At 46.0% G+C, this 25,990-nt stretch overlaps 1 protein-coding gene across 1 annotated transcript in view; it reads left to right on the forward strand.

The window, feature by feature from the left end:
- PRKCH (protein kinase C eta) overlaps positions 1-25,770 on the forward strand; it is a 118,909-nt gene extending 93,139 nt beyond the window's left edge. Inside the window, exons 11-14 of the mRNA XM_051769874.1 lie at positions 5,460-5,598; positions 6,524-6,712; positions 23,165-23,308; positions 24,767-25,770. Of these exons, the coding sequence (XP_051625834.1) occupies positions 5,460-5,598; positions 6,524-6,712; positions 23,165-23,308; positions 24,767-24,913 (619 nt within the window). The 3' untranslated portion in view covers positions 24,914-25,770. The remainder of the gene's footprint in view (positions 1-5,459; positions 5,599-6,523; positions 6,713-23,164; positions 23,309-24,766) is intronic.
- The last annotated feature ends 220 nt before the right edge of the window (positions 25,771-25,990 follow it).

Below are 25,990 nucleotides of genomic sequence, written 5' to 3' on the forward strand. Positions count from 1 at the left end.
TTTCCTCCTACCCTAAAGATGTTTCTAAGCAAATAGCAGCAGCTTAGCCTGAGTTTTTTATGTCTTAGCTCTGGTGGAATATGTTACAGGTCAGCTTCAGCCTGTATTTACTGCTGCCTGCTCACACTCAGCTTTACCACTGCCTAGGAAATTTGCTTAACTCTTCCTTGATGCTGTGAGAATATGAGTTTCTGGTTATAAAAGCTTACTTGACCATAGCAATACATTTTGGTTGTTATTAGAAAAATATGGGAGATGTGAACCATTTTCTGTGAAGGAATTTATAAGGGAGTTCTCTACAACCCAAGACACATGAGATTAGAAATAACCTTAATTCCCAAAGTAGTATGAAATCTTGGGAACAAAGCATGAAGGTCCCTGGTCCAAACCTGATGGGACCAGATCAATGAAAATAATTAATTTTTTTTTTATTTTGTTACTGATTCTCCAAAATTTGGTGTGGAAAGAAATAGAAAATTGTTTCAGATTTTGTGGGCCCAAAATAACTGTGTAGAGCTTTTGTAAAACAGTAATATTTTTTTGCAAGTCAAGAGAGCGTTGGTTTCAAGTAAACTAGAATATTTTATTTGGATGTTACTGATGGATGCAAAGGAAAATGGGAAACAATATCAGCTTCACATGAGTATTCAGGGCTTTACATAAAACTGAGACCTCCATTTCATCTCCTCATTGAATCAAAATATGGGTTTAAATCTGTTGTGCACTGTGTTTGGAGCAGAGCCTCCAACTTGAAAAATCCTGCCTCTTCTTTAAGTACCTTACCACCTGTGCTATTCCACAGGTTGTATATCTTTCATTCTCCTCTGCTGAAGTTGCTTCATTTCACACACACACAAAAATAATTACAATGTCACTGGAGAAGGAGTTGGAAATGTGTATTGCTTTGGCTACAGAGCAGGCAATAGAAACACATTTTTCTCCATCATGATGGAGATTTCAGTATTTCTGTGAAGTCAAATGACTTCAGCAGAAGAGGTGGAGAAAAATCAAAATCTCCTCCCTGCTTGCAGAGGGGGGTTTGAATGCACATTTGCTCACCCAAAAGTGTTTCCAAGGAGTGTCTATAGGGAAAGTTTTTTTTCCCTTTCAGAAATGCCAGAATTACTCATTTGGCTAATTTCAGGTTTGGGGACTTTGATTTTCTTTGTGTATGTTTTAAAACCATTTGGCTGGAGTTTGACATTGGTCATACCTACCTTTGTGTCCAGCTCCCACTGCTCTGCACCTACAGCTTCTGTGGCTGGATGATTTGCATTCAGATGGGAACACCAGGCTTTTACAAGCTTTAAACTGGACCTTTGGGATTAGCAAACCTGGGAGAACCTTGAACTGAGGCAAGAAGCCAGTTTCTGCCACCCCTCCTCCTCTGAAGAAGATCCTTACTACATGTACAGCTCTTACCACAACAGGGAGGTAAAACCAAAATAAGGGGAAAAAAACCCCAAACTTCATCTTTTCAAACATAATTTGTGCATCACGAGTGAGATGGTCAGAGCAGAGCAAGTGGCAGGTACGTGTATAACACATATTCACTGGCACAACTCCATAGTGCAGGGAGATTGCATTTGACAGATTGCTTCGGAAAAGGACCAGATCATCTGCAATTGTAATTTCGGGTTTTTTACGAATGTCAAACTCGAGCAGCAGATGTGTAAAGAACGCCTCTTCCAGAGAGTGACGCTGAAGCAGCTCGTTTTGTCACTTCTTCTGGGTCTAGACTAAACCAAGACTGTTAAGCTGATGTGCCGTAGCTTGTGGGTGAGGACAAAGACGGCCTTTCTGAGTCAGGATGAAGCCTGTTTTCCAGGGAAGGTTTGCCAGTGAAAGGCAGAACCTCAGCCGGACCTCTGAAACGCAGCCTCAGAAAACCTCTCTGCCGTTATAGCTTCATGGAACTGCTAAAAATATTGAATGGAAAATGCAAGTATTAAGGAAATGAGGTAGATTTGGACCTTCTGAGCTGGATGACTTCCAGTTTCATCAGCTTCCCGGAATTCTTGCGAAAATGAAGAGCTCCTTGTAAATCTGAGAAGCTGTCAGTGTTTTTCCTCTCATGTGGCTGTGCTGGTTCACAGGGTATCAATGTGTGGGGGGACCTGTCAACATCGAGCAGCGAGTTCAGAGCTTAACGATGGGATGGCTTGAGACAAATGCACAAACCACAACTTTCCCAGAGAATTATCTTATGGGGCAGCTGGAGAGAGCAGGCTCCAATGGAGCCATGTGGCTGAGCCAGCCACTGCCCATCCTAAAATGATCTGCACGTAGCAAGGGCCTGAGCAAGCAAGAGCCAGAGTAATGTCACATTACAGGCTATGTGAAAATAGAAAATGTTGGATTTCACGTTGCTGGACAGAAGTCAAGAGAAGCTGGTATTTCAGCTGCAGGAGGAGACAACAGGCACTGTTAATGAGTGTAGCGTGCCATGTGGAGAAGCCAAAGGGCTGGAGGTTTGCCTCGTGTGGTTAAAACTGTGCTCATCCAGTGAGAGGCAGAGAGTTTAAATTCAGTGGCAGTCACACAGGTAGAGGCTCTCTGGGAGATGCAGCGAACGCAGAGCGCTCTCACACCTGCAGAGCTGTGCTGAGCACGGTGCATTATGCAGCTAACAGGGGTCTGGGAGCTCCTGTGGGGCAGAGACTGGGAAGTGGCAGCTTGCCTGGAGATGTGGTCGGCAGAGCCGGCCCTGCTCTGTAGCTGTCTCTTGCTGCTCCATGTACGTGACTCCTTTTGCTGACTCAGATGTAAGGATGGTGTATTTTGAGGTATTCCCAAAGCGTGCCAGGACATGGTTGATGTTGCAGGGAGTGAGGGGAGGTTTTCAAGGGGATTGTCAAGCGAGTTCACCAAAATTCCCCTTCCAGTTGTACCTTTAAGGGCACACCACTACGGTCAACACTGCCCAGGACCAAGTAGTGTTTGCTACATTTAAACCCAAGCCAAGAATAAACTGCACGTTTCAACCACATTGCTGCAGATTCCTGGAAACAAGGCCTGCCTTTGTGCTGGGAGGGCTTCCTGGCTCTGCCAGGAACCACAGGGAAGAGCAACAGGAGCTTTGGCTGTAAAGTGGTGCTGAAGATGGACTGTCATGGGCGACCAAGCACAATACCTCTCACTGTGCTCGCCTGAAGCCTTCCCAGGACAAGCCTTTGCCCACAGGCCTTAGCAGCCATTCGTGATTCTCAGAAGGGAAAAAAATAAGTGTCTCCCGCTGAGCGTCCCGCCCAGAGCAAACACTGCAGCGGGAGACAGGCGTGGGCACTGTCCCTGTCATCCAGATTTCAGTGGCCACTGGATGCCTGGTGGGCCTGCTGGGAAGGGCAGAAGCATTGCAGCAGGCCTTTTGCTGGCTTGTGTTGCCAAGCTGAGTTAAAGTTGAAAAGAGAGGATGTGTGATCTTGTGATTAAGATCTGGACCTGGAATTCAGGAAGCTGGTGTTCAGTCTTGTCTCTGGGGGACACGGGCAAGTTTCTTAACCTCTATCCCTTGCTTTCCCATCCATTCAATAGAGTAATAATACTTTTCCTTATCTCTTTAGGAGAGGATGTGGCTCTGATTGTCTTAACACAATGTGTCCTTGATCTTTCCACTGCAACAGTGAAGTTGAGGGAGAGATGTCTCAAGCCCCAGAGAAGCTTCCTGTGGTGATACGGGCTGTGGAAATGCCAATGCACAGCAGAGCTATCAACCACATGATTTTCACTTTAGGATCACAGATGGAGGATGAACAGGATCAGGCTGAATTCAGATTTCAGCTCACCCATGGATTTTCATGGTGATATGGAGATGCCACCACCTATGATAGGATGGGAACCATTTTAAACTAAAAGAGGAGAGATTTACATTAGATATTAGGAAGAAGGTCTTTACTCAGAGGGTAATGAGGCACTGTCACAGGCCGTCCAGAGAAATTTTAGATCACCCATCCCCAGAAGTGTTCAAGGCCAGTTTGGGTGGGGCTTTTGGTCTAGTGGAAGGTGCCTTGGAACCAGATGATCTTTAAAGTCTCTTCCAGTTCTTCAATTCTATGATACTATGTTACCACCCTCCCCATTGCTCCCGCTTTCCAGGGAAATAGATGTCCAACCAGAGGGCAAAGTGGATCAGATCCAGCATGGCTTTCATGAAGAGGCCCTGAGACCATCAAATGTATTTAGTTTTTTGGTCGTGGTCTGGGCATAGGAATGACTTTGAAGGTGCTTTTGTCTAGGACTACAAGGTGTCCTCCACCTCAGTAAAATGGTGATGGTAACACCTAGCTGCCACAGAGCTGCTGTGAGGGTTCTGGGCAGCTCTTGGGCCAATACTTGAGACAGTTCAAAAAATGAGCTGTGTGACATGTTTGTGCTGCACAGAGCTCCCGTCATAGCTCCTTTCCTCCATCTTCAGTGGTGCCTGGAGCTCGTTTGACAGCTGAAAAACAGAGGTGCTATGAACTGGTGTATTTTTAGGCAGGCATTGCCTAAGTCTGCAGGTGACCCCATGCTTTCTGGTCATGTTCCTGACAGTGCTTCTGACTGTGGGCTATTCCCTTGGGCAGTCTCAAGGTCAGGCAAGCTGATAAGCTTTGTTAGGGCTCTGTCATTTTGACAGATCTGCTTTTGATGAGGAGCTCCCTGACTGTTAAAGGTGATGTATTGGAAAATGTGCCTCTCTGCAGCTTGTTGGGCTGCAGGTCTCTTGACAATGACAAGGAGGTCCCTACCCAAATGAGCACTATGGGGAAAGTTCACCTCTTATATTAGTGCGCTACTGGAATCAATACAGCTGTGAGGATTTAAAAACTTTGCCTTGTGGTGGAGGCATCCCATGCTACCCAGAGATTCCCACTGCCCACATGGTGTGATGTCAGCAGGGAGTTTCTTTTCTTCATAGCCTGGATAATGCTCCAGTTGGGGTTTATTAGTCAGACTTGCCCCGATACAGGGAAGTCTGTGGCTGAAACCCCCACACCTTGGGAGAAGAGGGGATCTGCTGCCCCTCTGCAGAGGTCTTGTTCGCCTCCCAAGCTCCAGCTGTCTGCTCCAGTGCTTTGCTGAATCAGAGCACGTCCCGTGCGGTGCATTTTGCTGCATCATAACATCCTTACTCAATCTGACAACTCTGGCAACCTCTGCTCCAGTGAGTCCCAGAGCTAAACGAGCAGGAGCCCTGCCAGCCAGGCTTGTGGTGAGTTTGGAAAGCCATGTGGGCGAAATCCTGTAGCACTTGCCCCTTTTAAATGCTGTTCAGCAGAATAGTGTTTGTTCCTCCCTCCCTTTTGTAAGAGATGAAGTAAAAGAAAACCCCATCCTGCATGACTTTTGTTTATTTTTTTGTGATGATGAATCTTGTCCAGTTTACAGGTTGAGCTTCTGAGGCCTGGGATGCTGCCTCCATCTGTGCTGGGGCTGCTCCAAGCACGTAGCAACTCTGTGAATGATTCTCATTGCAGGGACTTGAAACTGGACAACGTGCTGCTGGACTACGAGGGGCACTGCAAGCTGGCAGACTTTGGAATGTGCAAAGAGGGCATTCACGACGGCATCACCACAGCCACCTTCTGTGGTACGCCAGACTACATCGCTCCAGAGGTATAGGAAACCTTTCTTTGGCCAGGAAAACTTGGTTACAATATGGAAAGCCCAGGTTAGCTTTGGAACAGCCAGCGTACTCCCTGGTATCTTTAACTGTGCCTTATTTGACTGCCAAGCTTGGCTTCCTCCTAAATGTGTAATCAATCCCTTGTGCAAACAAAGTATGAGTAAATCTTCAGGCTGCTGTATGCACCAGAGTAAGCCTATATTTTTGATTAGAAAACATGAGATGAAAAATGGAAATAGAGCTGCAAAAATCTTGAGAGTCATATACAGATGCTGTCCCAGTTTGATTTGAAAGAAGAGTGAATTCTCCTTCGTTTTCCAGTTCCTTTTTCTACCTCCTTGCATTCCCTGTCATTCCCCAAGCTCACTACAAAATTAATAAACATGTCTTCAAGGATCAGCTGCCCTCCAGATGCTGCCAGATGTTCTGACAGGGTTTCAGATCCTTCAGCACAATTGAATTTTTGTCCGTGGTTCGTGTTTGTACCATTCTCACACACTCACACTCCTTCCCCTCTCCAGCTGAAAGCCTTGCCATTGGAGCCGGGTAAACATTTCCTTCCCAGGGGCAAGGAAGAGGCGATGTCAACTCACACACTTGGCTGCTCAGCCAGTTTTACCGAAGTGCCTCCTCTCCAGCTCAACCCCAGCATCACTCTAGGGGCTCATTTCCCAGGTGACCCTGTGAGCAGCTAAACTAGTTCACCCCTTGTATAATGCACTGAGGTACCTCTGTACTGATCTGGGCATTCCCAGAGTGAGATCACCATTACGTTCCCAGAAATCCACCAGCCTAGCAGAGAGCACTGTTAGGACATAGCGAGAACTTCTGCGTTCACGTTTCCAAATCCTTTTTCCTCTCCTGCTCAGTTTGCCAAGCTTCAGGGTTGATACTTCCTTCCCACCTTTTCCCCAGATCCTGCAGGAGATGCTGTATGGCCCTGACGTGGACTGGTGGGCCATGGGTGTGCTGCTGTACGAGATGCTGTGCGGCCACGCGCCCTTCGAGGCGGAGAACGAGGACGACCTCTTCGAGGCCATTCTGAACGACGAAGTCGTCTACCCGACGTGGCTCCAGCAGGATGCAGTGGCAATCCTCAAAGCAGTGAGTTTCTTTGTCCATTTCCTCTCTGTCCTGGCTTTCTTTATCCTGACTCCAGCAAAGGAAAACAGGGCTGGGATATTGGCACGCAGAAATCGCAGTTACCCTGACCCTGGACCTCTTCTTATCTTAGATTGAAGGGTAAACAAAAAGAACACATCCTGCTGCACTTAGGTGTGTTTGCATAGTTATGGCCTTTGTATGGCTCAGTAGACAACTTGGCAAGAGAAGTGTGAGCATGTCTGTGTGTCTGGGCATTTCCCTGATGGCTTAATGATTGACAGCATGTGATCATCGTCCAGAACGAAGCAGCAGGTAAACACAGTGTTTAGTATGTACTGACTGTATGGTTTCCATGTGACTGCAGTGGCAAAGAAGTGAGAGCTTCATGATAATCCTTCGTTCTGACTGTGGGTAATAATTAAATCCCCCAGGATTGCTGCCTACCTGCATGCAAAGACAGGAGTTTAATTTTTGTGTGTTTGGGAGGAAAAAAAAGGGGCTGTACAACAAAGAGCTTGAGGAGAGCTGTTGCTGGCAACACTTTGTCCTTGTCCTACCAGATACTCTCTTTTTCCATGGTTCTTTTATCCACATGCCTCAAATCTTTTCCTGTGGAATGGGAATGAAGCTTTGTAAGATTTTGGGCTGTGTGGGAGCCTAGTGCACTGGAAGTACCTGGCTTTTCTGTAATGAATCAAAAGGTGATTAAACTATAGACCTTATTTGGCTAACTTCTGCTTCCTGCCCTTCATCAAATCACTTAATATCTCTAAGCACTCTTTGGAGAGAGAGAGGGATCAGTGTATTCTGTTTTCTTGCAAATGCACAGTGAACAAAGATGTATATAAGACTGGGTGCTACTAAATATTGTGGCAATAGAGGATCTAAGAAATGGTTGCATAATGTATTAATTTATATTAACTTGTGAAGCACTGACACAAAGAAATGGAGTAATCAATGATGGTCCATTTAAGGGAAAGAAGAGAGCTTGTTTTCATCAACTTTTTAGTAGTAAAAATCTGGAAGTTTTCTGCTGAAGGGTTTCTGTTGTGTAAGAGTTGAGCAACTACTTTCTGTAGCTGAAAACGCATCTGATAAATTCCACAGAAATCAACTGAGAAAAAAAATCCACTTCTTGAGGAGGCAGAGGAGTTTTTAAATCACAAGTTGTGCTCAGGAGTGATTGTTTGTCATGCTGAAGGCCCTCTTGGGTTTTGGAAGTAACCTGCAACGAATATAAAATATAAAAATGTGAAGTTCAGGTTCATTGCAGCTTCTGTGGCAGTGTTCATGTGGTTGGACTGGGATTCTTGAACGCCTGAGCCAATTCCTGTTCAGCTGAAGTAATAGCAGAATGGATTTGTTGCAGGTGTCTTGCATAAGTATGACATGGAGGTAACATGTGGTCAGGTAGATGCTCATCATAACAGGAGTCTCAGAAGGTAGTAAAATATGATTTGTGTTTTAGCCTCTTGATGAAAAGCTTATTTTCTTAATTCTGATTGGAACCTTATAAAAACAGTCGGTGCAGCTGCAGTCATCCCTGGCTGCTCTAGCTTGTGTTCAGAGCCCAAATTTTAACAGTGGGTCCCTTCTGTCATTAACAGGCAAGAAACATGATGAGGGGTACTGGAGAAAAAAGGCCAGAATTGAGGAGGGAGCTAAGAATTTCAATAGAAAGCAATTGAGTGTTTCCAAAACTGCCCAACCAGCTTAGTAACTGCTGTTTACTTGTCTGATAAATCTCTCCAGCCACTCTGCTTTTCTACTCTATCACGTGTTGCTGATGAAACCTAAATGAAACCAAAACTGCCTCTCTGAAATGCACATGCACTGCTCAAGAGAACCACTACCCTATGTCTGCTCGGGGAAAAAGGCTGAAATTCAGGGCACTAACCAGGAACCTTGTGATAAAGTTGCAACTGAAATTCTCACTGAACCTTCAGTTCTTCAGTGTTTCTGTTCCCTGGGTGGCCACTACCTGGAGGTGACTTTTGCATCTTGTTTTACAGCACTGGTGGTTATTGGCTGCAGCCTGAATTTCTGCAGCTTCACAGTAGCTGCTTTTGGGTTCAAGAGCTGTTCACTAGAAGAGCTCCTTACTTCCTCATTCCTTTCTTATGCTGAGTTTTTAGAGGCATCAGAGCATGTTGGCTTTAATGGGAAGAAAACAGCCTGTTATGACATTGTCTGAGGCTCTAGATTAAGATGGAACAACCTCCCCACAGTTTGCTTTATTTTCAGTTATAACAATTCACTCGCTGCTGAGATATTATATTTGCAGTGTACAACGTTTGGTCAGTGTTTTTAGGTGTCAGTATAACACAGTATGGTAAACCTGGGTTTTTTTAAGGAAGATAGTAGATTTTCTAGCTGCTAAATATGTAGATTTTTTTTTTCTTCCCAGACTTCTGATGCTAATATTTCTCTTAGGTACAGCATTATGACTGCATGTGCATCTTCTAATCACTGCTGTGTTTACCTCCAACAAAACATGCACTTGAGCTCTCTGATTTACAGATGTGACAGTGCTTTCTAACCCATGATGTTAAGAGCTCTTGGAAATCAGAGCATTCAACTACTGCAGTGACATAAATGATTATAAGTAATTACATGGCACGGAAGCCTATGGAAGATCAGGGAATTAAACCTGGGTTCTCTTGTATTGCAGGATAAGGCCATAATAACCTTAATAACTGGATTATCCCCTCACTAAAAGTTCTGGCCTCTAACCTTGAACAGGACTAGTGAGAATTCACTGAGTCTTGAAGGGTACAAAGCTCTGAAATGAAAATCAAATTCTTCTGCTAGGAAGATGCAATTAGGTGTAGGTGCTTAGAGATGCTGTACAAATGGATATATCTAAGTTTAGAAAGCAATTGATCTGTTTGCCTTCGTGAGCAGCATCATTTTGAACAAGGATAATATGTTTTAGGACCCATTTCACAGATGCTGTTACCTTGTTTTGCTTTCGTTTTGCGTAATTGTGCTTCACCAGTTTCCCCCCACCAGAAACCACATGATTTCTGAAGGTTACACCTTGTTCATCTTTGCAGTTTCCTGATAATAACAAAACTACATCCTTAGGACTTCATTTGCGTCACTGGGTGTTCCTAGAAGGTTTTTGAGCACTGGTACCAAGGAAAACAAAACCAACCCCAGTGCCCTGGGACTTTGTATAGAATTGAAAGCAGAAATATTTGTGCTCTAGAAAAGTAAGTTTTAATCTGTTTCCTTTTGTAATGTTTTTTTGTCCTTGATATTTTCCCTCAGGAGCTGGGGAGACAGTAGGACAGAGGTAAATCAGTGAAAGTCAGCAGGATTTCACTGGAGTCAGTATTCCCAGAGGAGGAAAGCAGGACATCTCATTTGTGTACCCTCCCCTGTATGAATGTGTCACTGGGGAATTCAGGTATTGATGCTTCAAGTCAGGAGGAGAGGACTCAAACTGAGTCTCCTCTGCTAGTGTGAGCAACTCAAACTGGGCATGGATTTGCTTGTGGGAGTAAAAAAGTGCAGAAAAGCAGAATTGCTGCTGAATGGATTCAGATCACTCCAGCTTATTCTAGACTTACGTTTTGCTTTGATTTTGGTTCCCAAATGAAAAAGGTTTCTCCATAGCTTTACCTGAATGCACTTACAAGGAGTTTATGCCAGAGGAGCTATTGAGTTTGTGTGTGTAAAATAAATTCTTTCAAATACTCTCTGCCATCAGCTGACAAAGTAATCACCAGTGTCTAATGATGGAGAGACTGTGAAAGAGAAACTGCATGAGCACACAGAGAGCAGAGACTGCTGCACCAAATCTTCTACAGTGAGAGTGCAGCTAGAGATTGCTTTGTTACAGCATATCAATATTCTGAATTTGTTAACTGTCACTAGCAAAAAGTGCTGGAGCAGAGAGGGGAGCTTTCCAGGCAGCCAGAGGCTTTGGGATTCAGCTGAGTGAACTGCAAAATGAAATACAATCCTCTTGCTTCCCATAAGCGGGGTGGTATTTTGGCAGCGTGTTTCACTCGCCTCATGTATGGCTTTCTCAGATGCAATTCAATCCCACTGCCTTGCTCACAGTCAGCTTAGCTGGAGGGCAGAATGGAGGGACACAGTGAAAATCAGGTCTCAAAAGTCGATGGCGTAATGGGAAGCAAATTCACAGGGAAAGCTGCAGGGATTTTCCTTCCCAAGTCTGGTTTCGGATGAGGAGAGAAGGGCTAAGCCTATTGAGTCGCTCCATGGACTGATGATCTGAAGCAGCCATGGCTGGCCCAAAGGCTTGGAAATTTGGATGAGCAATTGCAGCTTAGATGTTTTCACCCTCAGAGCCTGGTAACAGCAGGGGCTGGAAAGCAGCATCTCCCCAGGGAAATGTTAGCATTGCTCTGCCTTCTGCACCCTGTATTTCTGAATTCCTGTCACGGCTGAGTTTGCTGAAGCAGAGGGTGACTCTTGGCATTTGTATGCTAACCTCCAGTCTTAATGAGGGCTCTGAAACACTTCTGGCCTAGCTGAAATGCCCCTTCCAAAAGTGAGGCTTAGGCAACCTTGCCTGTATCTATATACTTTGAGGACACAAATGAGACTAAAGCCTGTCCTTCCTCCAGCTGGTTAAAAACATGCATTTTGAGGAAAACACTACTGGAGTTAAGAGGCAGAAGTGGTAATGTCCCCCTTCAAGTGGTTTTTTGTGAAAAATAAACACTAGGCAAGAAAAGAGGAAGGTGCAGAGGAAATTGGCTGTGGTTTTAGCAGGCTCTGCTCTCACCCAGCACAGGTGGAACAGCACAGGGGAGTCCAAATTCCAATGGATTAGTGCGAAGAGTGAGAGGGATGGAAAGGTGAGGGAGCTTAACTGAGAGCAAGTGTGACATGCATCTCAGAGAAAAATTGCATCACCAACACAGTGCCAAGAATGCAAGAGAAAAACCTGAAGTTGATCTGTTTTTCTAGAGAACAGTAATCTGGAAGTGACGCTGACTCAGAAGGCAAATGGTCTGCTTGAGTGAACTCTTTCCTGCTTTGTGTCACTGAGTTCACTTCCCCTGTGCCAGATACCCTTTAAACTTTGTTCTTGCAGATTTGTGTAAAATCCCTTTTGCAATGCCAGGTCAACATTAGGTCAACATGTCATGTCTGGGAATTGGTGCTTTGGACTCAGCTGCAGCAATAATGATGCTCTGTGGGTCAGCAGGAGCCAGGTCCTGCTCTGATGGCCTGTGTTTCATGGGCTTGTTTGTGGCTGTCAGAGCACAAGGTGGGGGAGTTGGCATTTCCTGTATGTATCCATATATGTACATAGATAAATTCTGTGGCTGTTAGGAAAGTGTGTGTAGGATTTTCTTCCCTAAAGTTGCGGCTGATACTCAGTGAGGAAAAACTAAATTTGAAGGGTACTTTCCTCTGTCCCTCCTTGTGGTGAAAAGGAGCAGTGCTTCCCATTGTTTCTCAGGAATTCTGGGGGATGGTAAAGTGAGATAAATGTTATTGTTATTGTTGTGTGTGTGTGAGCTGAATCCAGGACTTTCTGGGAAGCAGTTATCATTCCACAGAAATAATGAGGAAGTTCTAATGTCCCACATGGTCAGTGCACAGGGCAGTCCAGTCTGACTGGATGCAGGGTAACAGCTCCAGCAGAGCCTTTGGAGACTCAGGCTGTGCAGGCACTTACTATAATGGGCCAAGAAGAAAGAAGATGGGAGAGATCACAGAGTGGGTTGGGTTCGGTTGGAAGGGACCTTAAAGATCACCCAATTCCAACCCCCTGCCATGGCCAGGGACACCTTCCACTAGACCAGGCTGCTCAAAGGCCCATCCAACCTGGCCTTGAACACTTTCAGGGATGAGTCATCCACAACTTCTCTGGGCAACCTGTGGCAGTGCCTCACCACCCCACAGTCAAGAATTTCTTCCTTGTATCTAGTCTATATCTCTCCTCTTCTAGTTTAAAACTGTTCCCCTTGTCCTGTCGCTACCTCCCTGTGTAAGAAGTCCCTATCCCTTTTTTTTATAAGCTCCCTTTAAGTACTGGAAGGCCACATACAGATGCAGAAAAGAAATTTCCTTAGGGAAATTCCATCCAGGGTCTGCTGAAGGAGAGAAAGCAAAGCAAGCACTGAGCTGTGCTGCAGGAGGAGTAAACTACCCACCCTAAGGGGATGCCACCATGAGTGCCCAAACCCTTGGCCAGGACCCCTAATTTTCAGAAGGGCTTTGTGGATGGTGAGAGCTCTATGCTGAACCAGACTGGCCCCCACCTCTGTAGGCAACTTGAAAATGCCATTAATGAGGAGAGGAGGCAAAGGGATGGAATTCTTGCAGCAGAAAGGCTTAGAGGCAGATTTTTTTAACATAATCAAAGCAAACAGTTTGCTGTGACAGAGGAGTGGATGGGAAAGGGCTGGTTTCAGACTGCTGGCAAGGACATCTAAGTTCAGGAGAGGTGTGGATGATCCAAGCTGCCTACTCACTGCAGCTGCTCACCCCTGACATCAGCACACAGGGTGAGGTCTTCTGGACTTTGGAGATATTTATTCTCCTCATACTCTGCAGTCGCTTGGGGTTGAACACCCCTGGATCCTGGGAAATCAGAAGTAGCTGTCATCAGCTCAGATACCACGGTGGGTGTCTGCATCCTGCCTCAACACATCACTCAGAATACCTGAACTGTGCTTTACTTGACACATTCAGGAACAGTCCATATGTGCTTCCTACTGCCTTTGTGCCTGGCCTGTTCTCTAAGTCCTGGGCAGTCAGTTTGGCCACATGTGAGCTAGACCAAACCCCTATGTTTGTGCTTCCCAGCCCTCTCCAAGCACTTCTGAGGTGTGAGAAGAGGCAGCCAGATGCTGGTGGTGCAGGGGTGCCTACTTTTCTCTTTCATCACTCTACACAAGGTGCGTGCCTCTCCTTCACACTTGCATCCTACAGATCTGGGCCAGTTTCTTTCTTTGCAAGAGACAGAAAAAGGCAGATAATCTGTTTCATATGCAGTGCTGGAATAGCATATGAATATAAAATGAACTTGGTTTTGAATGAACTAGATGCTGGGAGTATTTTTTTGACAAAGCTTAAAAGGAAAAGAAACAACACGATGGACCCACTAAAATCAAAGAGGGAGCTAGATGAGCTCAATGCTTTATCATCAGAGCTGAAGAGCCTGCAAACAAAGGCAGATAGATATTAAAAGTGCCTTCAAATATGCCAATAAATTATTCTCCTTGGCATCTCTTCAGAGTTGGCAGTCACCATTTGATTAAGCTTTGGCTTTCAGAGTGAGGCTGATATTTAAATCTCCCTGTGAGGCTCTATGCTGGATCTGTGTACACATTTTTCCTTTATTTTGCTTTTCAGAAATGCTTTCATCTTGCATTTCCTCATTGGCTCCACAGCCACTGCTGCAAAAGCAGGACTCCAGAGCCTGTCATTTCCCAGCTGGGAAGGAGTTCTTCAGTTTTAAATGATCCTTGTCCAGACCATTTCTGCCATAAACACACACAGTGGTGAGGTGTCAGGGCTGTGCCCCACCACAGGTTGCCTTCTTACCTCTTTTGCCTGAGCTTGCACATCCATCTCTGCAACATGCTGTCTCTTTCCCTCCCAATTCTCAAACAGCAAACAGCTTTCCCCAGTGATTTTAATCACTTCTCTCGATTGATCACACCTCTTTCTCAAGTGCTTCTCTTCCCCACAGTAATAGTCCCATGCTTCTGAATAATTCACTGTGAGAGAAAACTAAAACCATCTGTGTATAGCTTGCCAAGGCCAAATTCATCCTGAAATAGTCATTAAGTCTTTCACCTTTCCCTTTCCAACAGGCTCAAATTAACTTCTCATTAAAGTGTGCAGCATGCAAGCTCAGATTTACTTCAAAAAAAAAAGCTCCTAACCCAGCCTTTTGTGATGTCAATTGTGACTCAGCCTCCTCTTTCCTGCCGGGGATGGGAGAAAAGTGAAGGAGCATTCATTGTGCCGACATTGTCTTCCCCATCCTTTTTTTCCTTCTTATTCCTAGGTGCTTAAGGAAGCAGCAGTTCCTGTGTCTGAGCCTAAGACTTGTGGACCAGGCTCCCTTCTCATCTGTGCCACAGTTAAACAGTGATATTACAGACCCTCAAAAGTGGTTTGGTGAAGTCCATTAAAACCCAATCTCAAGGATACCCTTGAAAATCTGTGTCCAACCTGGAGGTGGGAATGCTGAATGACAGGACCAGCAATAGCTGTGCAGCCCCTGGTGGAGGGGGCCAGTCCATCTAATTGGGAGGTCCCCACACCACTATAGGGGTAACAAATCTCCCACTGTCCGAGCTATTCAGGGCTTTAGGTCTTACTCTTCCCTCCAGCTTTGAACTTTCTGACATGCTGTGTCTTTTCAGGAACTTTAAAATTAAAAGAATTTGAAATATAACCAGGACTACAAAAAAAAAAAGCTCCTTTGAAGTATTTTCCTGGCTTTTTTTTTTCTTAATTGGCCTTTGCGGGTTTGTCCAGGGCACTTTAGTCCTCTTTGTACTTGACCCTATGTAAATAGACCACCCAGGATTGTGTAACAGATTCCCAGTTCCTCTTGACAGGACTATCAGAAAAGGATTAATTGTTTGCCCGTGCAACCCAAGGGAGACTTTACCCCTGCTTAAAACGAGAGCAGGATCATGTCCCCAGCCTGTTAATAGGCGTGATGCTCATTCTCCCTCCGTATTTGTGTTACTCTGATTGATGTATTGATTTAGTAATGGACCTGCATATCCTATGTTGTACCTATAGTCCAGCTGGGGTAATTGAAAACCAGCAGCCAGAGTCTGATGCTGTCTGAGCAGCCCCTGCAGCTGCTGACCCACGTGGGAACTGAGGGTGACTCCTCAGTTCTGAAAACACAGCTTTGTGGTGTGGCATCTTGACCAAAACCTGTGTCAAACATTCCACATATCTAGTGACTGAAGTTAATTTCTGCTTTTTATTATTTATTACAAGAATACCAAAGGGAGAAATGTCAAAAATCACTACTTGTCATCAGGGGCCAATGCATTTGATACTTGTGGCCTTTTTATTCTGCATTAGTGTTGATGAGTGGAGAGAGCCAGGGAAACAGGTAGATTTCAGCACAGCAAAGAATTTTATAGCTACTCAGAGAACATTTAATTTCCATATTTTAGGCCAGGTTCTCTCCTGGTGATAGTCAGCGAAATTACATCAGTTTACACCACCGGAAGATTTGGAGCCAGATGTGTCTGCCCCACGTGTGAGTTGCTCTATCCACCTTGGTTTATTTTGCTAGTCTCTTGCTCAACATTGTTTGCAATACAGTTAATCCTTCTTGTTTCATCGAGCAGCCATTTCTGCACTGGGGGAAAGCGAGATCAAATTTATCTGCTTAATATCCACTGCACTGACATTTTGTCCTTCTTGCCTGGGGCTGGCACATTAGACATGTGGCTGCTGCTGTGCTTATTGTTAGGGTCTTCTGGCTTTTAGAAGCTGGGCTGAAGACTTATTTTTACCTCCTTTCCCCTCCCTTTTTATCTGGAAAAGGAGATAACAGATATTTCACACTCTGTCTCATCCCCCCCCCCCTCCTCCTTAGAATGCTTTCAGGGCAATCTTGTACTTCTGAACCCTGGCACTGCCCTCACTGGACCTTTTCTGTACTGAAGGATTTCACCTGCTCCCGGTTTTGTGTAGCCAGGACTGCAGCATGGGGGTAGAAGCACCCTGTGGGGTCGCATTCTGGCTCACCACCGTGATGAATTGCACTGGTACGAATCAGGGCTTTCAGCAATCGATCCCTCCGTGTGCAGGGTGGGAGCCTCTAATGGCTGCAGTCAAAGCAAATCCCCAGAGTCAAACAGAGGTGGCATTCGAGAGAGAGCCATGATGACTCCAAGTCCTATTCTCAGCAGCACAGCCCTCACTGAAGGTCAGTAGAATTCGGGCTTCCAAGTGCCTGGCTCACACCCACAACCCGGCACTGGCTGAGCTGCCCTAAGTACAAGGACTTTAACTCTGACCACCCTGCTCCCAGGGCTGACACCATTCAGTGGGACTGGGCTGTGCTGCCTCCCTCGCCCCCCGTAACCCACTTGTGTGTCCAAGCCCTGGATGGCTCTTGCATGGGGAAGTGAGGCATCTCCCTGGCAGGACTGGGATGGATGGTGGTGGGAGCCTTGCCCAGGAGAGCATAAGACAAGACTGGCTCAAAATGAGCAGCTTTTTATTAAAAAAAAAAAAAGAACGACTCCTGGCTTCTAATCATTAGAAATAATAGACATTAACAGACAGAGCCATAGAACCATCTTTCTTCTCCTTTGTTTGAAGGCTAATGACACCTCAGACCCTGGATTTGTTTGCCTTACATAATAGGCAGCCAAACTGTTTTCAGCAACTGCAGCATTCAGTGGAGAGATTCAAGGAGGGAAGCCTTAATTAGAGTAATTGCTCTATTTATATAATGATTCCCTTTTGTCTGAGATCAAATGGATCTTTGAGAAATCTTATTTCCTTTCCAGTTAATTTCTGCCCTGTTAGTTTAGCTCATGAATCTTAATGAAGACGAGCACCTTGGGTATCTCCAGATCTCCCTGCTCTCCCTCATTACTAGAGGAGAGACTGTGGGGCATTAATCTCCTGTGCTGCTGCTGATCTTTGGTAGCAACCTGGGAGTGTTAAAGCCATGAACAGGGAAATCATCCTTTCCTTTAACAGTTTGGACTTGACTATTACATTGGCACAATCTGAATAGGGGTCCTCTGAGGTGGGTGGTGTGTTGGAGAGCAGTGAGACTGAGGTACTGCCATCGTGTCGGTGACAGGCTGCCCTTGGGCTCCTGGCAAAATAAAGTGATGAATTTTCCTGGGTCTCTGTTGGGAGCACAGGCTGTTCTCTTTCAGGGCAAATACACCAGAGTACCGATGGGAACTGGCGTGTCTAAAATGTTCTTTAATACAAGAAAGAATGATTTCTTCCTTGTCCAGAGGGGTGATAATGCAAAGGGAATGGCTAAGCAGAAGGTTGTATTTCACTTCCTGAAGTGCAGTACTTCTGTGACGGGATCTGGGCTCGTTAATGTTTTCCTAGAATGTGATGCAATTTCGCGTCATCTGTCACCGTGATATTACTCATGAAATTAATTACCCTGATGCAAATAGCACATACATCAGTTATGTAAAACAAATCAGGGATTCCAGTATTGAGAAAGGGAACTTGTAATTCAAGGAAATTAATGCTCAGAAACATCTGGTTTGTGCAAACATCCCTTCAGTGACACCCAGGCCGTTAGACGGATTTGCAGACTCAGCTCCTTGAGGCAGAAGTTGCAACGCTGCATGTGAGCAGCACTGGAAATGTTCAGTGCAGCCTTGCCCAGCAGACTGAGAGTCTTGGAGCCTTTCCCAGCATGGTCCAAGCCATGGGTGAAGGGGAAGACTGGCATAGATCCCTGCTCTCTCTCACCTGCTCGCAGACTGAGCTCCCAGGGCTGACACAGATTTTCCCCCATGGTTGACACTGCTATGGCTGCATTTTTTCCTTGTAACTTCACGGACCCTCCATAAACTAATCCCCAGCTTTTAATTTCTTGTCATGGCTTGCTGCGTTTTCTTTCAGTAAAGTTTTTCAAATGATCTCATGAAATCATGTTTTTGGCTCATGCCAGCTGCTGGTTTTGGCTGCGATGCTGCTGGGAGGGTTAGCTGAGGTCAACGAGAGCCTCGCTTGAGTTTTCTGCTCAGAAAACTGGTGTAGCCCAAAGGATCCCAATCTGAAGATGCTCCCAAGGGGCTCTTTACCCCGGGAATGGGATAATTTCCCATGGGTGGATGTGATCATACAGCAAGGGCTGGACGGCCTGGTTCAGGTTTAAGCTTGATAGTGTTGCTATTGGTTTTGCTTGGAGGCCTCTTGGATTTGGGTGATTACATGTTTCTTTTTGCTCAGGAACATCTCTGCTTTGCCTTGTTGTTGTTACTGTTAAAATTTTTTTCGCTGTGTTTCTTCACTGAGCTCTGTGTGCCAGACCTTGAGATTCATGCTGGATTTGTGGTTACTGTGCAAAATTAGAGATACTGAGTAAACATTAGGAGATGACATTTTGCCACAAAAACCTTTCTGCTGAACATCTCCCATCACCTGCAAAAACATTGCAGGATTGTCCTTGGAAGGACATTTAGGGCTAAACAGCCTGTGAAGCAACAATCAAACTCTGGCCTTTCCGTGGATACCAGGAACAGCCAACACTTCTTAAGACATTTTCCAGCTGTCTCTGAACACAGCCGAAGGGATCATGGGGAAGACAAGCTACATTTCTGAAAATCCTTCCCCTGTCTGTGTGTCTGTGTGGTCTGGACACTCAGCTTTACCCCTCCTGCTGCACAAGTGTCTCTTACATGGTTCAGGACAGGGGTATGGGCTCCAGCTACTTGTTTCAGAGGTGAAGGCTGAGCTCGTGATTAAGTTCTTCAGAAATCCTGAGTTAGAGGTGCCATCAGACAGCAGAGACAGCATGAGACAGGGCTGTCAGGTGCTGCCCTGTTGCAGTAGAGAAGTGTCAGTACTGCCTAGGGCAGAGAGGGAGAATTCATGGGCTTTTAAGCCTTTGAGAGGTCATTGGAGTCTTTTGGTTTTTCCTGAGTACTAAACAACACAAACTGAAACATTTCTATGTCAGTGCAATAATTTCTGGTGAATTCAAATGGTGTTGAAGAGTGTTAATTATTCAAAAATTTCATTTTTTCATTTTATATACCTTTTGCAGTAAGGCAGGTAACTGTTCCAGTGCAGAGCATCAGCGCTGTCTCTGTTAGTCATCGATTGCACTCCTGCTTTTCAGTCCAACTGCCAAATAAAGACTGGAGTCTCTTCCCAGAGAAGAGACCCCTTCACCAGGCTGTAATGGACCTACCACTCCAAAATTCACCAGGAAATTTTGCGTAAGGGAGGAGCAGCAATGGCCAATCTCTTGTTTTCCATCACAGCCCCGGGTTGCAGAGGTGTTTGTACATCCACAGGGGAGTAACCTGCCAGGGTGCTGCAGCTGCCAGAGTGCAGGGCTGTGTTTCACCTACCACATGATGCTGTGCAAAGGCAACGTTTTCAGTTCCAGTTCCCATGTGTAGGTGCAGTTGCAGGGTCTCAGCACAGAGTTCAATGCATTTGTCAGGGCTGTAAGTTAATGGTAAGGGACCAACTGTGCTCTGAAATGGTATCAGAGAATCACAGAATGGTTTGAGTTGGAAGGGACCTTAAAGACCATCAAGTTCCAACCCCCTGCCATGGGCAGGGATACCTTCTACTAGATCAGGTTGCTCTGAGCTCTGTCCAACCTGGCCTTGAACACTTCCAGGGATGGGGCATCCACAGTGTCTCTGGAATATCTGTTCCATATACCTGTTCCATATCCTGTCCTTTTGCTGAAGCAAACCAGTGTGAGTTTGACTGCCATGAAAGGGGGGCCTCCTCATGTTATGTTGATACACTTTGTAGAGTGCTTGATTTATATTCACTTTCAATACCCTGCTAGCCTGAATTAGGCACTTCAAGTACCTGGGAAACAAGCTTGGAGAAGCCTGCCCAGAGTGGTTTATGGTGCTGCCCTTTGTGCTTCACAGCCCTGTTTTTACAGAGCCAGAGAGGCAGCAGCACTGAGCTCCTGCCTGACAGAGGAAGAGGGTGCTTGATTGGGTGTTCCATAGGTCAGCTCTCTCCTGTCAGAGGTAAGCAATAATTGAGAGGGTTTTTTGGCAACCTGATATCGCTTTCAGCAGCCGACCAGGGGAACATGTTCCAGCAGTGAGTGAATTTGAGTCCTTTCCTCTCCTCCTGCCTCCTTTGGGCACCCGTTGTGGTGTAGATGGTGCCCAGAGTTTCCCAGCCGAGGTTTCCCAATCTCTAGATCCAATACACAAACCAGAGCTAGCCAGTCGAATTTGGACAATCATTTTGGTTTGAATGTTGGTTTACTTTTTCAGAGGCCAAAACAGACCACCTCAAGGCATAGCCTTTGCCTAATCCTCATTGTCCTAGCAAGAAGGGTGTTTTAAGCAGCCAGGAATGCGTTTATGTTGGCTCTTGGGTTGTTGCATTGGATGCCTTCACTTGGTGCAGTTTTGGCATCATGCGGAATAAATCAAGTAAATAGGAATGTAAACACACTTCTGTGTCCCAGGTCTCTGAACTGGTCTGGGAATGGGCAGTCGGGTTCAGGTTTTGGTCTTATATGGTTGGGGATGAATGGGAACCCAAGCAAAGTGTATTGCCAGTCCTTTTCAGAGATTATTTGCTTTCATGATTATGTTTTCCCTCTCCACATTTAGCAGAAGGTTCCTGGTGTAATGGAGGCGGCAGTAGGGCGGGAGCCAGGAGACATTTGACTTATTCCCAGCTCTTTTCTCCGTTTTTTTTTTCTTGTCTTTTTGGGCTGTTTTGGTCTGTACCACTCCCAGCACCAGCAAGCTCTGATCTTGTTTGTGCTTTCTAGGTGTTCCAGCAATGCAAATAAGAGTTGGTGAGGTGCAGATATCCATCTGTGGGGACAAAGAAGATGGGCAAGGAATTTCTAGAGAAAGACAGGGCTGCCAGGAGGTTTCTGGCCTGTTTTGCAAACCAAAGAAGTCTAGTTCAAGGCTTGCAAAGGCTTGTCTGAACCAGGTCTCTGAGAGATTTTGGCTTGACCCATTTCTTGTTTGGAAACCAAGCTGTGTCTGGAGATCAGTATCCCACAGAAATTTTGGGGCAGTCTCTTGGGAAACAAATTGTGTTGGGATTCTGCTGGTAGAAAGGAGAAGAAAAGGCTGAAAGGGCTGGGGAGACACAGAGGTTCTGCTTGTCCTTGAGCCTAACCCTGGAAATGCTGCATCACTGAGGGCTGGAGAGTCCAGAGAAGCATGGGAAGAGCCCAGCTGTGGAAAGCCACGGGTGCTTTGCTCCTTGTGCAGTCCTAGTGAACTCCTCTTATAAGTCTGGGTGCGCTCTGCAGCTCTTTCTACTGATATTTTGGGTGGAATACTGGGAAAAGGTTCTGCTGTAGGGAATCATGTGGCAGCACATGTCCTTGAAGGGCTCAGGAGATCAGGCTGGATCTGTGGGGTTTGTGCTGATGTCAGCAGATTTTGGGGTCCTGCGAGGTCTCAGCTGCAGATGCCCCATCTGCTTTGGCTCTGAAGCTCCCTCAGAATGGAGTATTGGGGAGAATTCTGTAAATCAGGCAGTTGTTTTTCTCCTCCCTGTCTTCTTTCTAGGTAGGGAATGACTAGACCTTTTATCCACTCATCCTAGGAGAATTTGTACCTTGCAAAAAGCTCCTACAGTCAGAGTGAAGCTGGTCTCTCACTGCACCTCCCCTTCTTTTCATTTCCCCATTGCTGAGATGCAGCAGACTTGGCCATTCCTGAAACAGTGACCGATTGTCTGGTTTGGCTGGTTCAGCTGTTTGCTAAACATAATGCTCTTTCATCTTCCAGGAAATCGTCTGGACACCTCCACCGGAGTGGAGCTTGCTTTATGCTCCTGTTTCAATAGGCAAATAAAAGCAGCTATTTTCCCAGTTCAAACATAACCTGGTTTCTCTAGCGAATTAGAAATATTCGAAGGAAGGGGGAAGATTGTTTATTACTGAATTTTTAAGAACTATAATCCTAAATTAACAAGCCAGCCAGACTCTTTTCCTTCCTGGAGAAAGGATTCTCCTCCTCTCCTGTAAGAAATATCTGCAGCACTCACACTTCATCATTCTCATTGGGACCTGAAGGGCACCCACCGGGCCCCTCTCGCACTGTCTGCATGATATACAGCTTTCCTCATTGCTCCCTGGCAAGTCAGGGCACTTTGGCTGGGGTTTGAAATTTCTTTTCACTGGTAACAGAATAAAAATGCTACAAAATGAAATCCTCTCTTAGTGTTTCACCAGTGAGGGAGGAGATGGTCGCCTGCCTGCTCTCGTCTGCTCAGGGTCGGGGGGGCTCTAAAAGCCAGCACCTTGCCCATTTTCCTCTGTTTCCTGAGGTGACAGGAAGGAAAGCATAGGCATCTGGCAGTGCTTCAGCAGACTGAGATTTAGGAAAAAGGCACAGCTCAGGACTGATTCCAGGCCAAAGCCTGGCTGGCTGGTGAGCAGAGTTTGAGAGCGAGCTCATAATCCTGAGAAATTAATACAGAAACAAGTAACAACCAAACCCACTGGGCAACATTTGTAATGTTGCTAATGATGCAATTCAACTTTCTTTTCTTATTGTGGTAATAAAGGATTTCACTAAAAGAAAAAGGGCCAAGCAGAAATACACCCCAACTTCTTCCTCTGGAAAGTGAGTCAAGTTCCTTGCATGTGGTTCCAGCACAGCGACATTGAGAAGTCTGGCCAGCAACTGGGTTCAACAGGAAAGCTGAGGACAAGCTTTTGTGCAGCTGCTAATAGGTCCCTCTCCCGTGGCTGTGCCGGATGGGAGGAAACAAACAGCCCTTTCTGTTTTGCAGTTCATGACCAAGAACCCCACCATGCGCCTGGGCAGCCCCGGGCTGGGCGGCGAGAGCGCGATCCTGCGGCACCCCTACTTCAAGGACCTGGACTGGGACCTGCTGAACCAGCGCCAGATGGAGCCACCGTTCAGGCCCCGAATTGTATGTGGCAAGGAGGGGTGGGGGAAAGGGATTCCTGGGGTTTTTTTCCTCTTTTTGGCTCTATAAGCACATTTATTCCCATGAGACAGGAAAGGAGGCGAAGGAAGAGCAACCTTGACACACAAGGCCTGACCCAGGAGCAGGGAGGTGAGATCTCTGGTCCTGGCTTGGCTGCTGGTTGGCCACCTGATGTTGTGCAGGTTGCTTTTCCACTCCATGCCAGATTTTCAAAGGCAGCTCAGTGAAAAGGTGCAGGTTTGTTAAAACACTGCAGCAGGTTAGGCACCTGACCACCCTTTGCCTTGCCCCAAAGATAAAACAGGGTAAGTAGTCCTCATCCTGCTCACTCCACCTAACCCTTCTCAACGGGGCTGTCTCTCCCTTGTTTCTCTCTGTCTGTTCAGCACCAAGCACAGTGCTCCCTGCTCAGGCCACTGTCAGCTGAGTGGTTCAAATGGCAGAGAGGCTGCAGGGGCCGTGGTGCTGTCCCTTTCCCCAGTGCTGCTACACAGCCCTAGGGGTACTCTGTGAGAGAAGAGTGGTGCTCTCCATGGACAACCTTTCCAAGATGGTCTCTGTGGCTTCCTTGTTGGAATTGTTGCCTGGAATGGTTTGTCTCATGCTGTGGTCACTCTGCAAGCTCCTAGTGGCAATGGTCCACCCAGTCCTGCTCCATCATCATCGGGTGCATGATCAGGATCTCAGGGGAGGTGTGACAGCTCGACAGCAGACTCCTGAGTTGTTCCTTGACCCAAATCAAAGGCTAAGGGAGCCTGCTCAGTCCACCGTGAGCTGAACAGGATCTGGGAACATTAGACTTCAATATCAATAAATTTTATTGAACTTCAGTGTCAATAAAACATCTTGCTCTGGATGCAGGAAAAACACGTGCCTCATGAAAATGTGCCACAAACCCAGTTTGTGTGTGTGTATTCTAAACAGTCCCACTTTGTGGTACACAGCAAGGAATCCAGCACCTGGAGGCGAGCCATTTGTCTTCCCACGGCCCAGTAATTCATCATTGTGCAAGTTTAATGGCTGGCACACAGAGGAGTGTCCTCCCACCCCCTCCCCAAAACCCAGCTGAGATGCTCTGCAGATAAGGGGGGACTGTGTAGAGTCATAACAGAGCTGATAACTGTTTCAGATGTCTGGGTCTGTGCTGCCATTTGAGGGAAGGGACTGATTTATGTGCCCTGTCCTGCCATGTCTGGGCAGGGAACACCCCAGAGGCAGTGCCAGTTAAATCTGAGAGTGGGTTCCCAGTCAGAAACCTGCAGAGGCTCGAAAAGGCTGTGCATTGCTCCCAGTCCAACCCCAAAAGCAGCTCTCAGTCAGCTCAGCCTCGGTTATGTAGGTAGTGGTTCAATGCACTCAGGACTAAAGGTGCAGAGCAGATCATCAGGCAGATGATACATACTTTTGACATCTCTTTCCTTTGTCTTTTCCATTTGACAGAAATCCAAAGATGATGTGAGCAACTTTGATCCAGATTTTATAAAAGAAGAGCCCATCCTGACTCCCATTGAAGAAGGGATTCTTCCGATGATAAACCAAGATGAATTTAGAAACTTTTCTTTCACCAGCCCAGAACTGCAGCAATAGCTATGGCTCTGGAGAAAGGCTGCCGAGAGGACTGGGGGGAAATGAAATGAAAGCCAAGTTTACCAGTAATTTCATTCTCAAGGAGTAAAAATGCACTGACTTACACGATACAGCAGCACCACTGTCAATGTTACCTTAATGTGAAATTGAAACCTTCCTGTTTGTAGGACTTATGCAGCTCTTGGATCAAATATTGACAGAGGTGGAATAAACACGGTATTGTAAATAGCTGATGCAGACAGAGCACTGAATGCTGAGCTGGTTGGCTCAGCCTGAATGTCACTGCTTGCAGTGGATTCGAGGAGTCGGCGTGAGCATGAAACAAGTGTCTTGCAGCTCTGAGCCAAATAGACTTGTTGCAATTCTGATTGTTTGCAAGACTATTTTGAGGAGTCCCAGCACTGTCCAGCGTTTTGGAGGCGTGATCCAACATCCCATGGCCTGACTGAACCAGATGTTCCTACTGACTTTACCTGTTTCTGCAGTATTTATTTCTTTCCGAAGGACAAATGGCTCTCTTTGCCACTGTTTGGGTTCCCATGTGAAATATTTCATTGTGCTGACTTGCAGAAGGAAAAAAACAAATACCCTGTGCCCCACACAGATTCTTCCAAATCAAAGGGAAGTCATGTGCTCGTAGTGTTTTACTGTTTGTGCGATATGAAAAGTTTTAGTGTTTGCATTCTGTGAAATGCCTTTTTACATCATGCATCTTCAATGCTCCTTTCTTTGCCTCCCAGCTGTTTTCAACTATAATGTAACTTGTAAAACCTTACTGTTTATTTAGGCCTATTCTATTTAATTATGCTATACAGAGCCCCTTTTGTGGGTTTAGTGCCTCATTAAAATTTTGATCCAAAGTGGTAGCACTTAAATTATTTGTAGCGTTATTGCGATGGGAGCCGCAGAGCTGGCAAACTGCTTGAAAGCAGAGGTGTCAACCAACAGGTAACACAAAAGGACAACTTTTCTCCCTTGAGAACGATAAACCTTATCTAAGATACAGGGTGACTTGGTTTGGTTTGGGTTTAAGGGCTTGTTACTCACAGGGCACTTCTTATCGGTTGTGGCCTTGAG

The sequence above is a fragment of the Manacus candei genome, unplaced genomic scaffold (genome assembly GCF_025592945.1).
Source record: "Manacus candei isolate 608988 ecotype Guabito, Panama unplaced genomic scaffold, ASM2559294v1 h1tg000113l, whole genome shotgun sequence".
In the NCBI taxonomy this organism is placed as follows: domain Eukaryota; kingdom Metazoa; phylum Chordata; class Aves; order Passeriformes; family Pipridae; genus Manacus; species Manacus candei.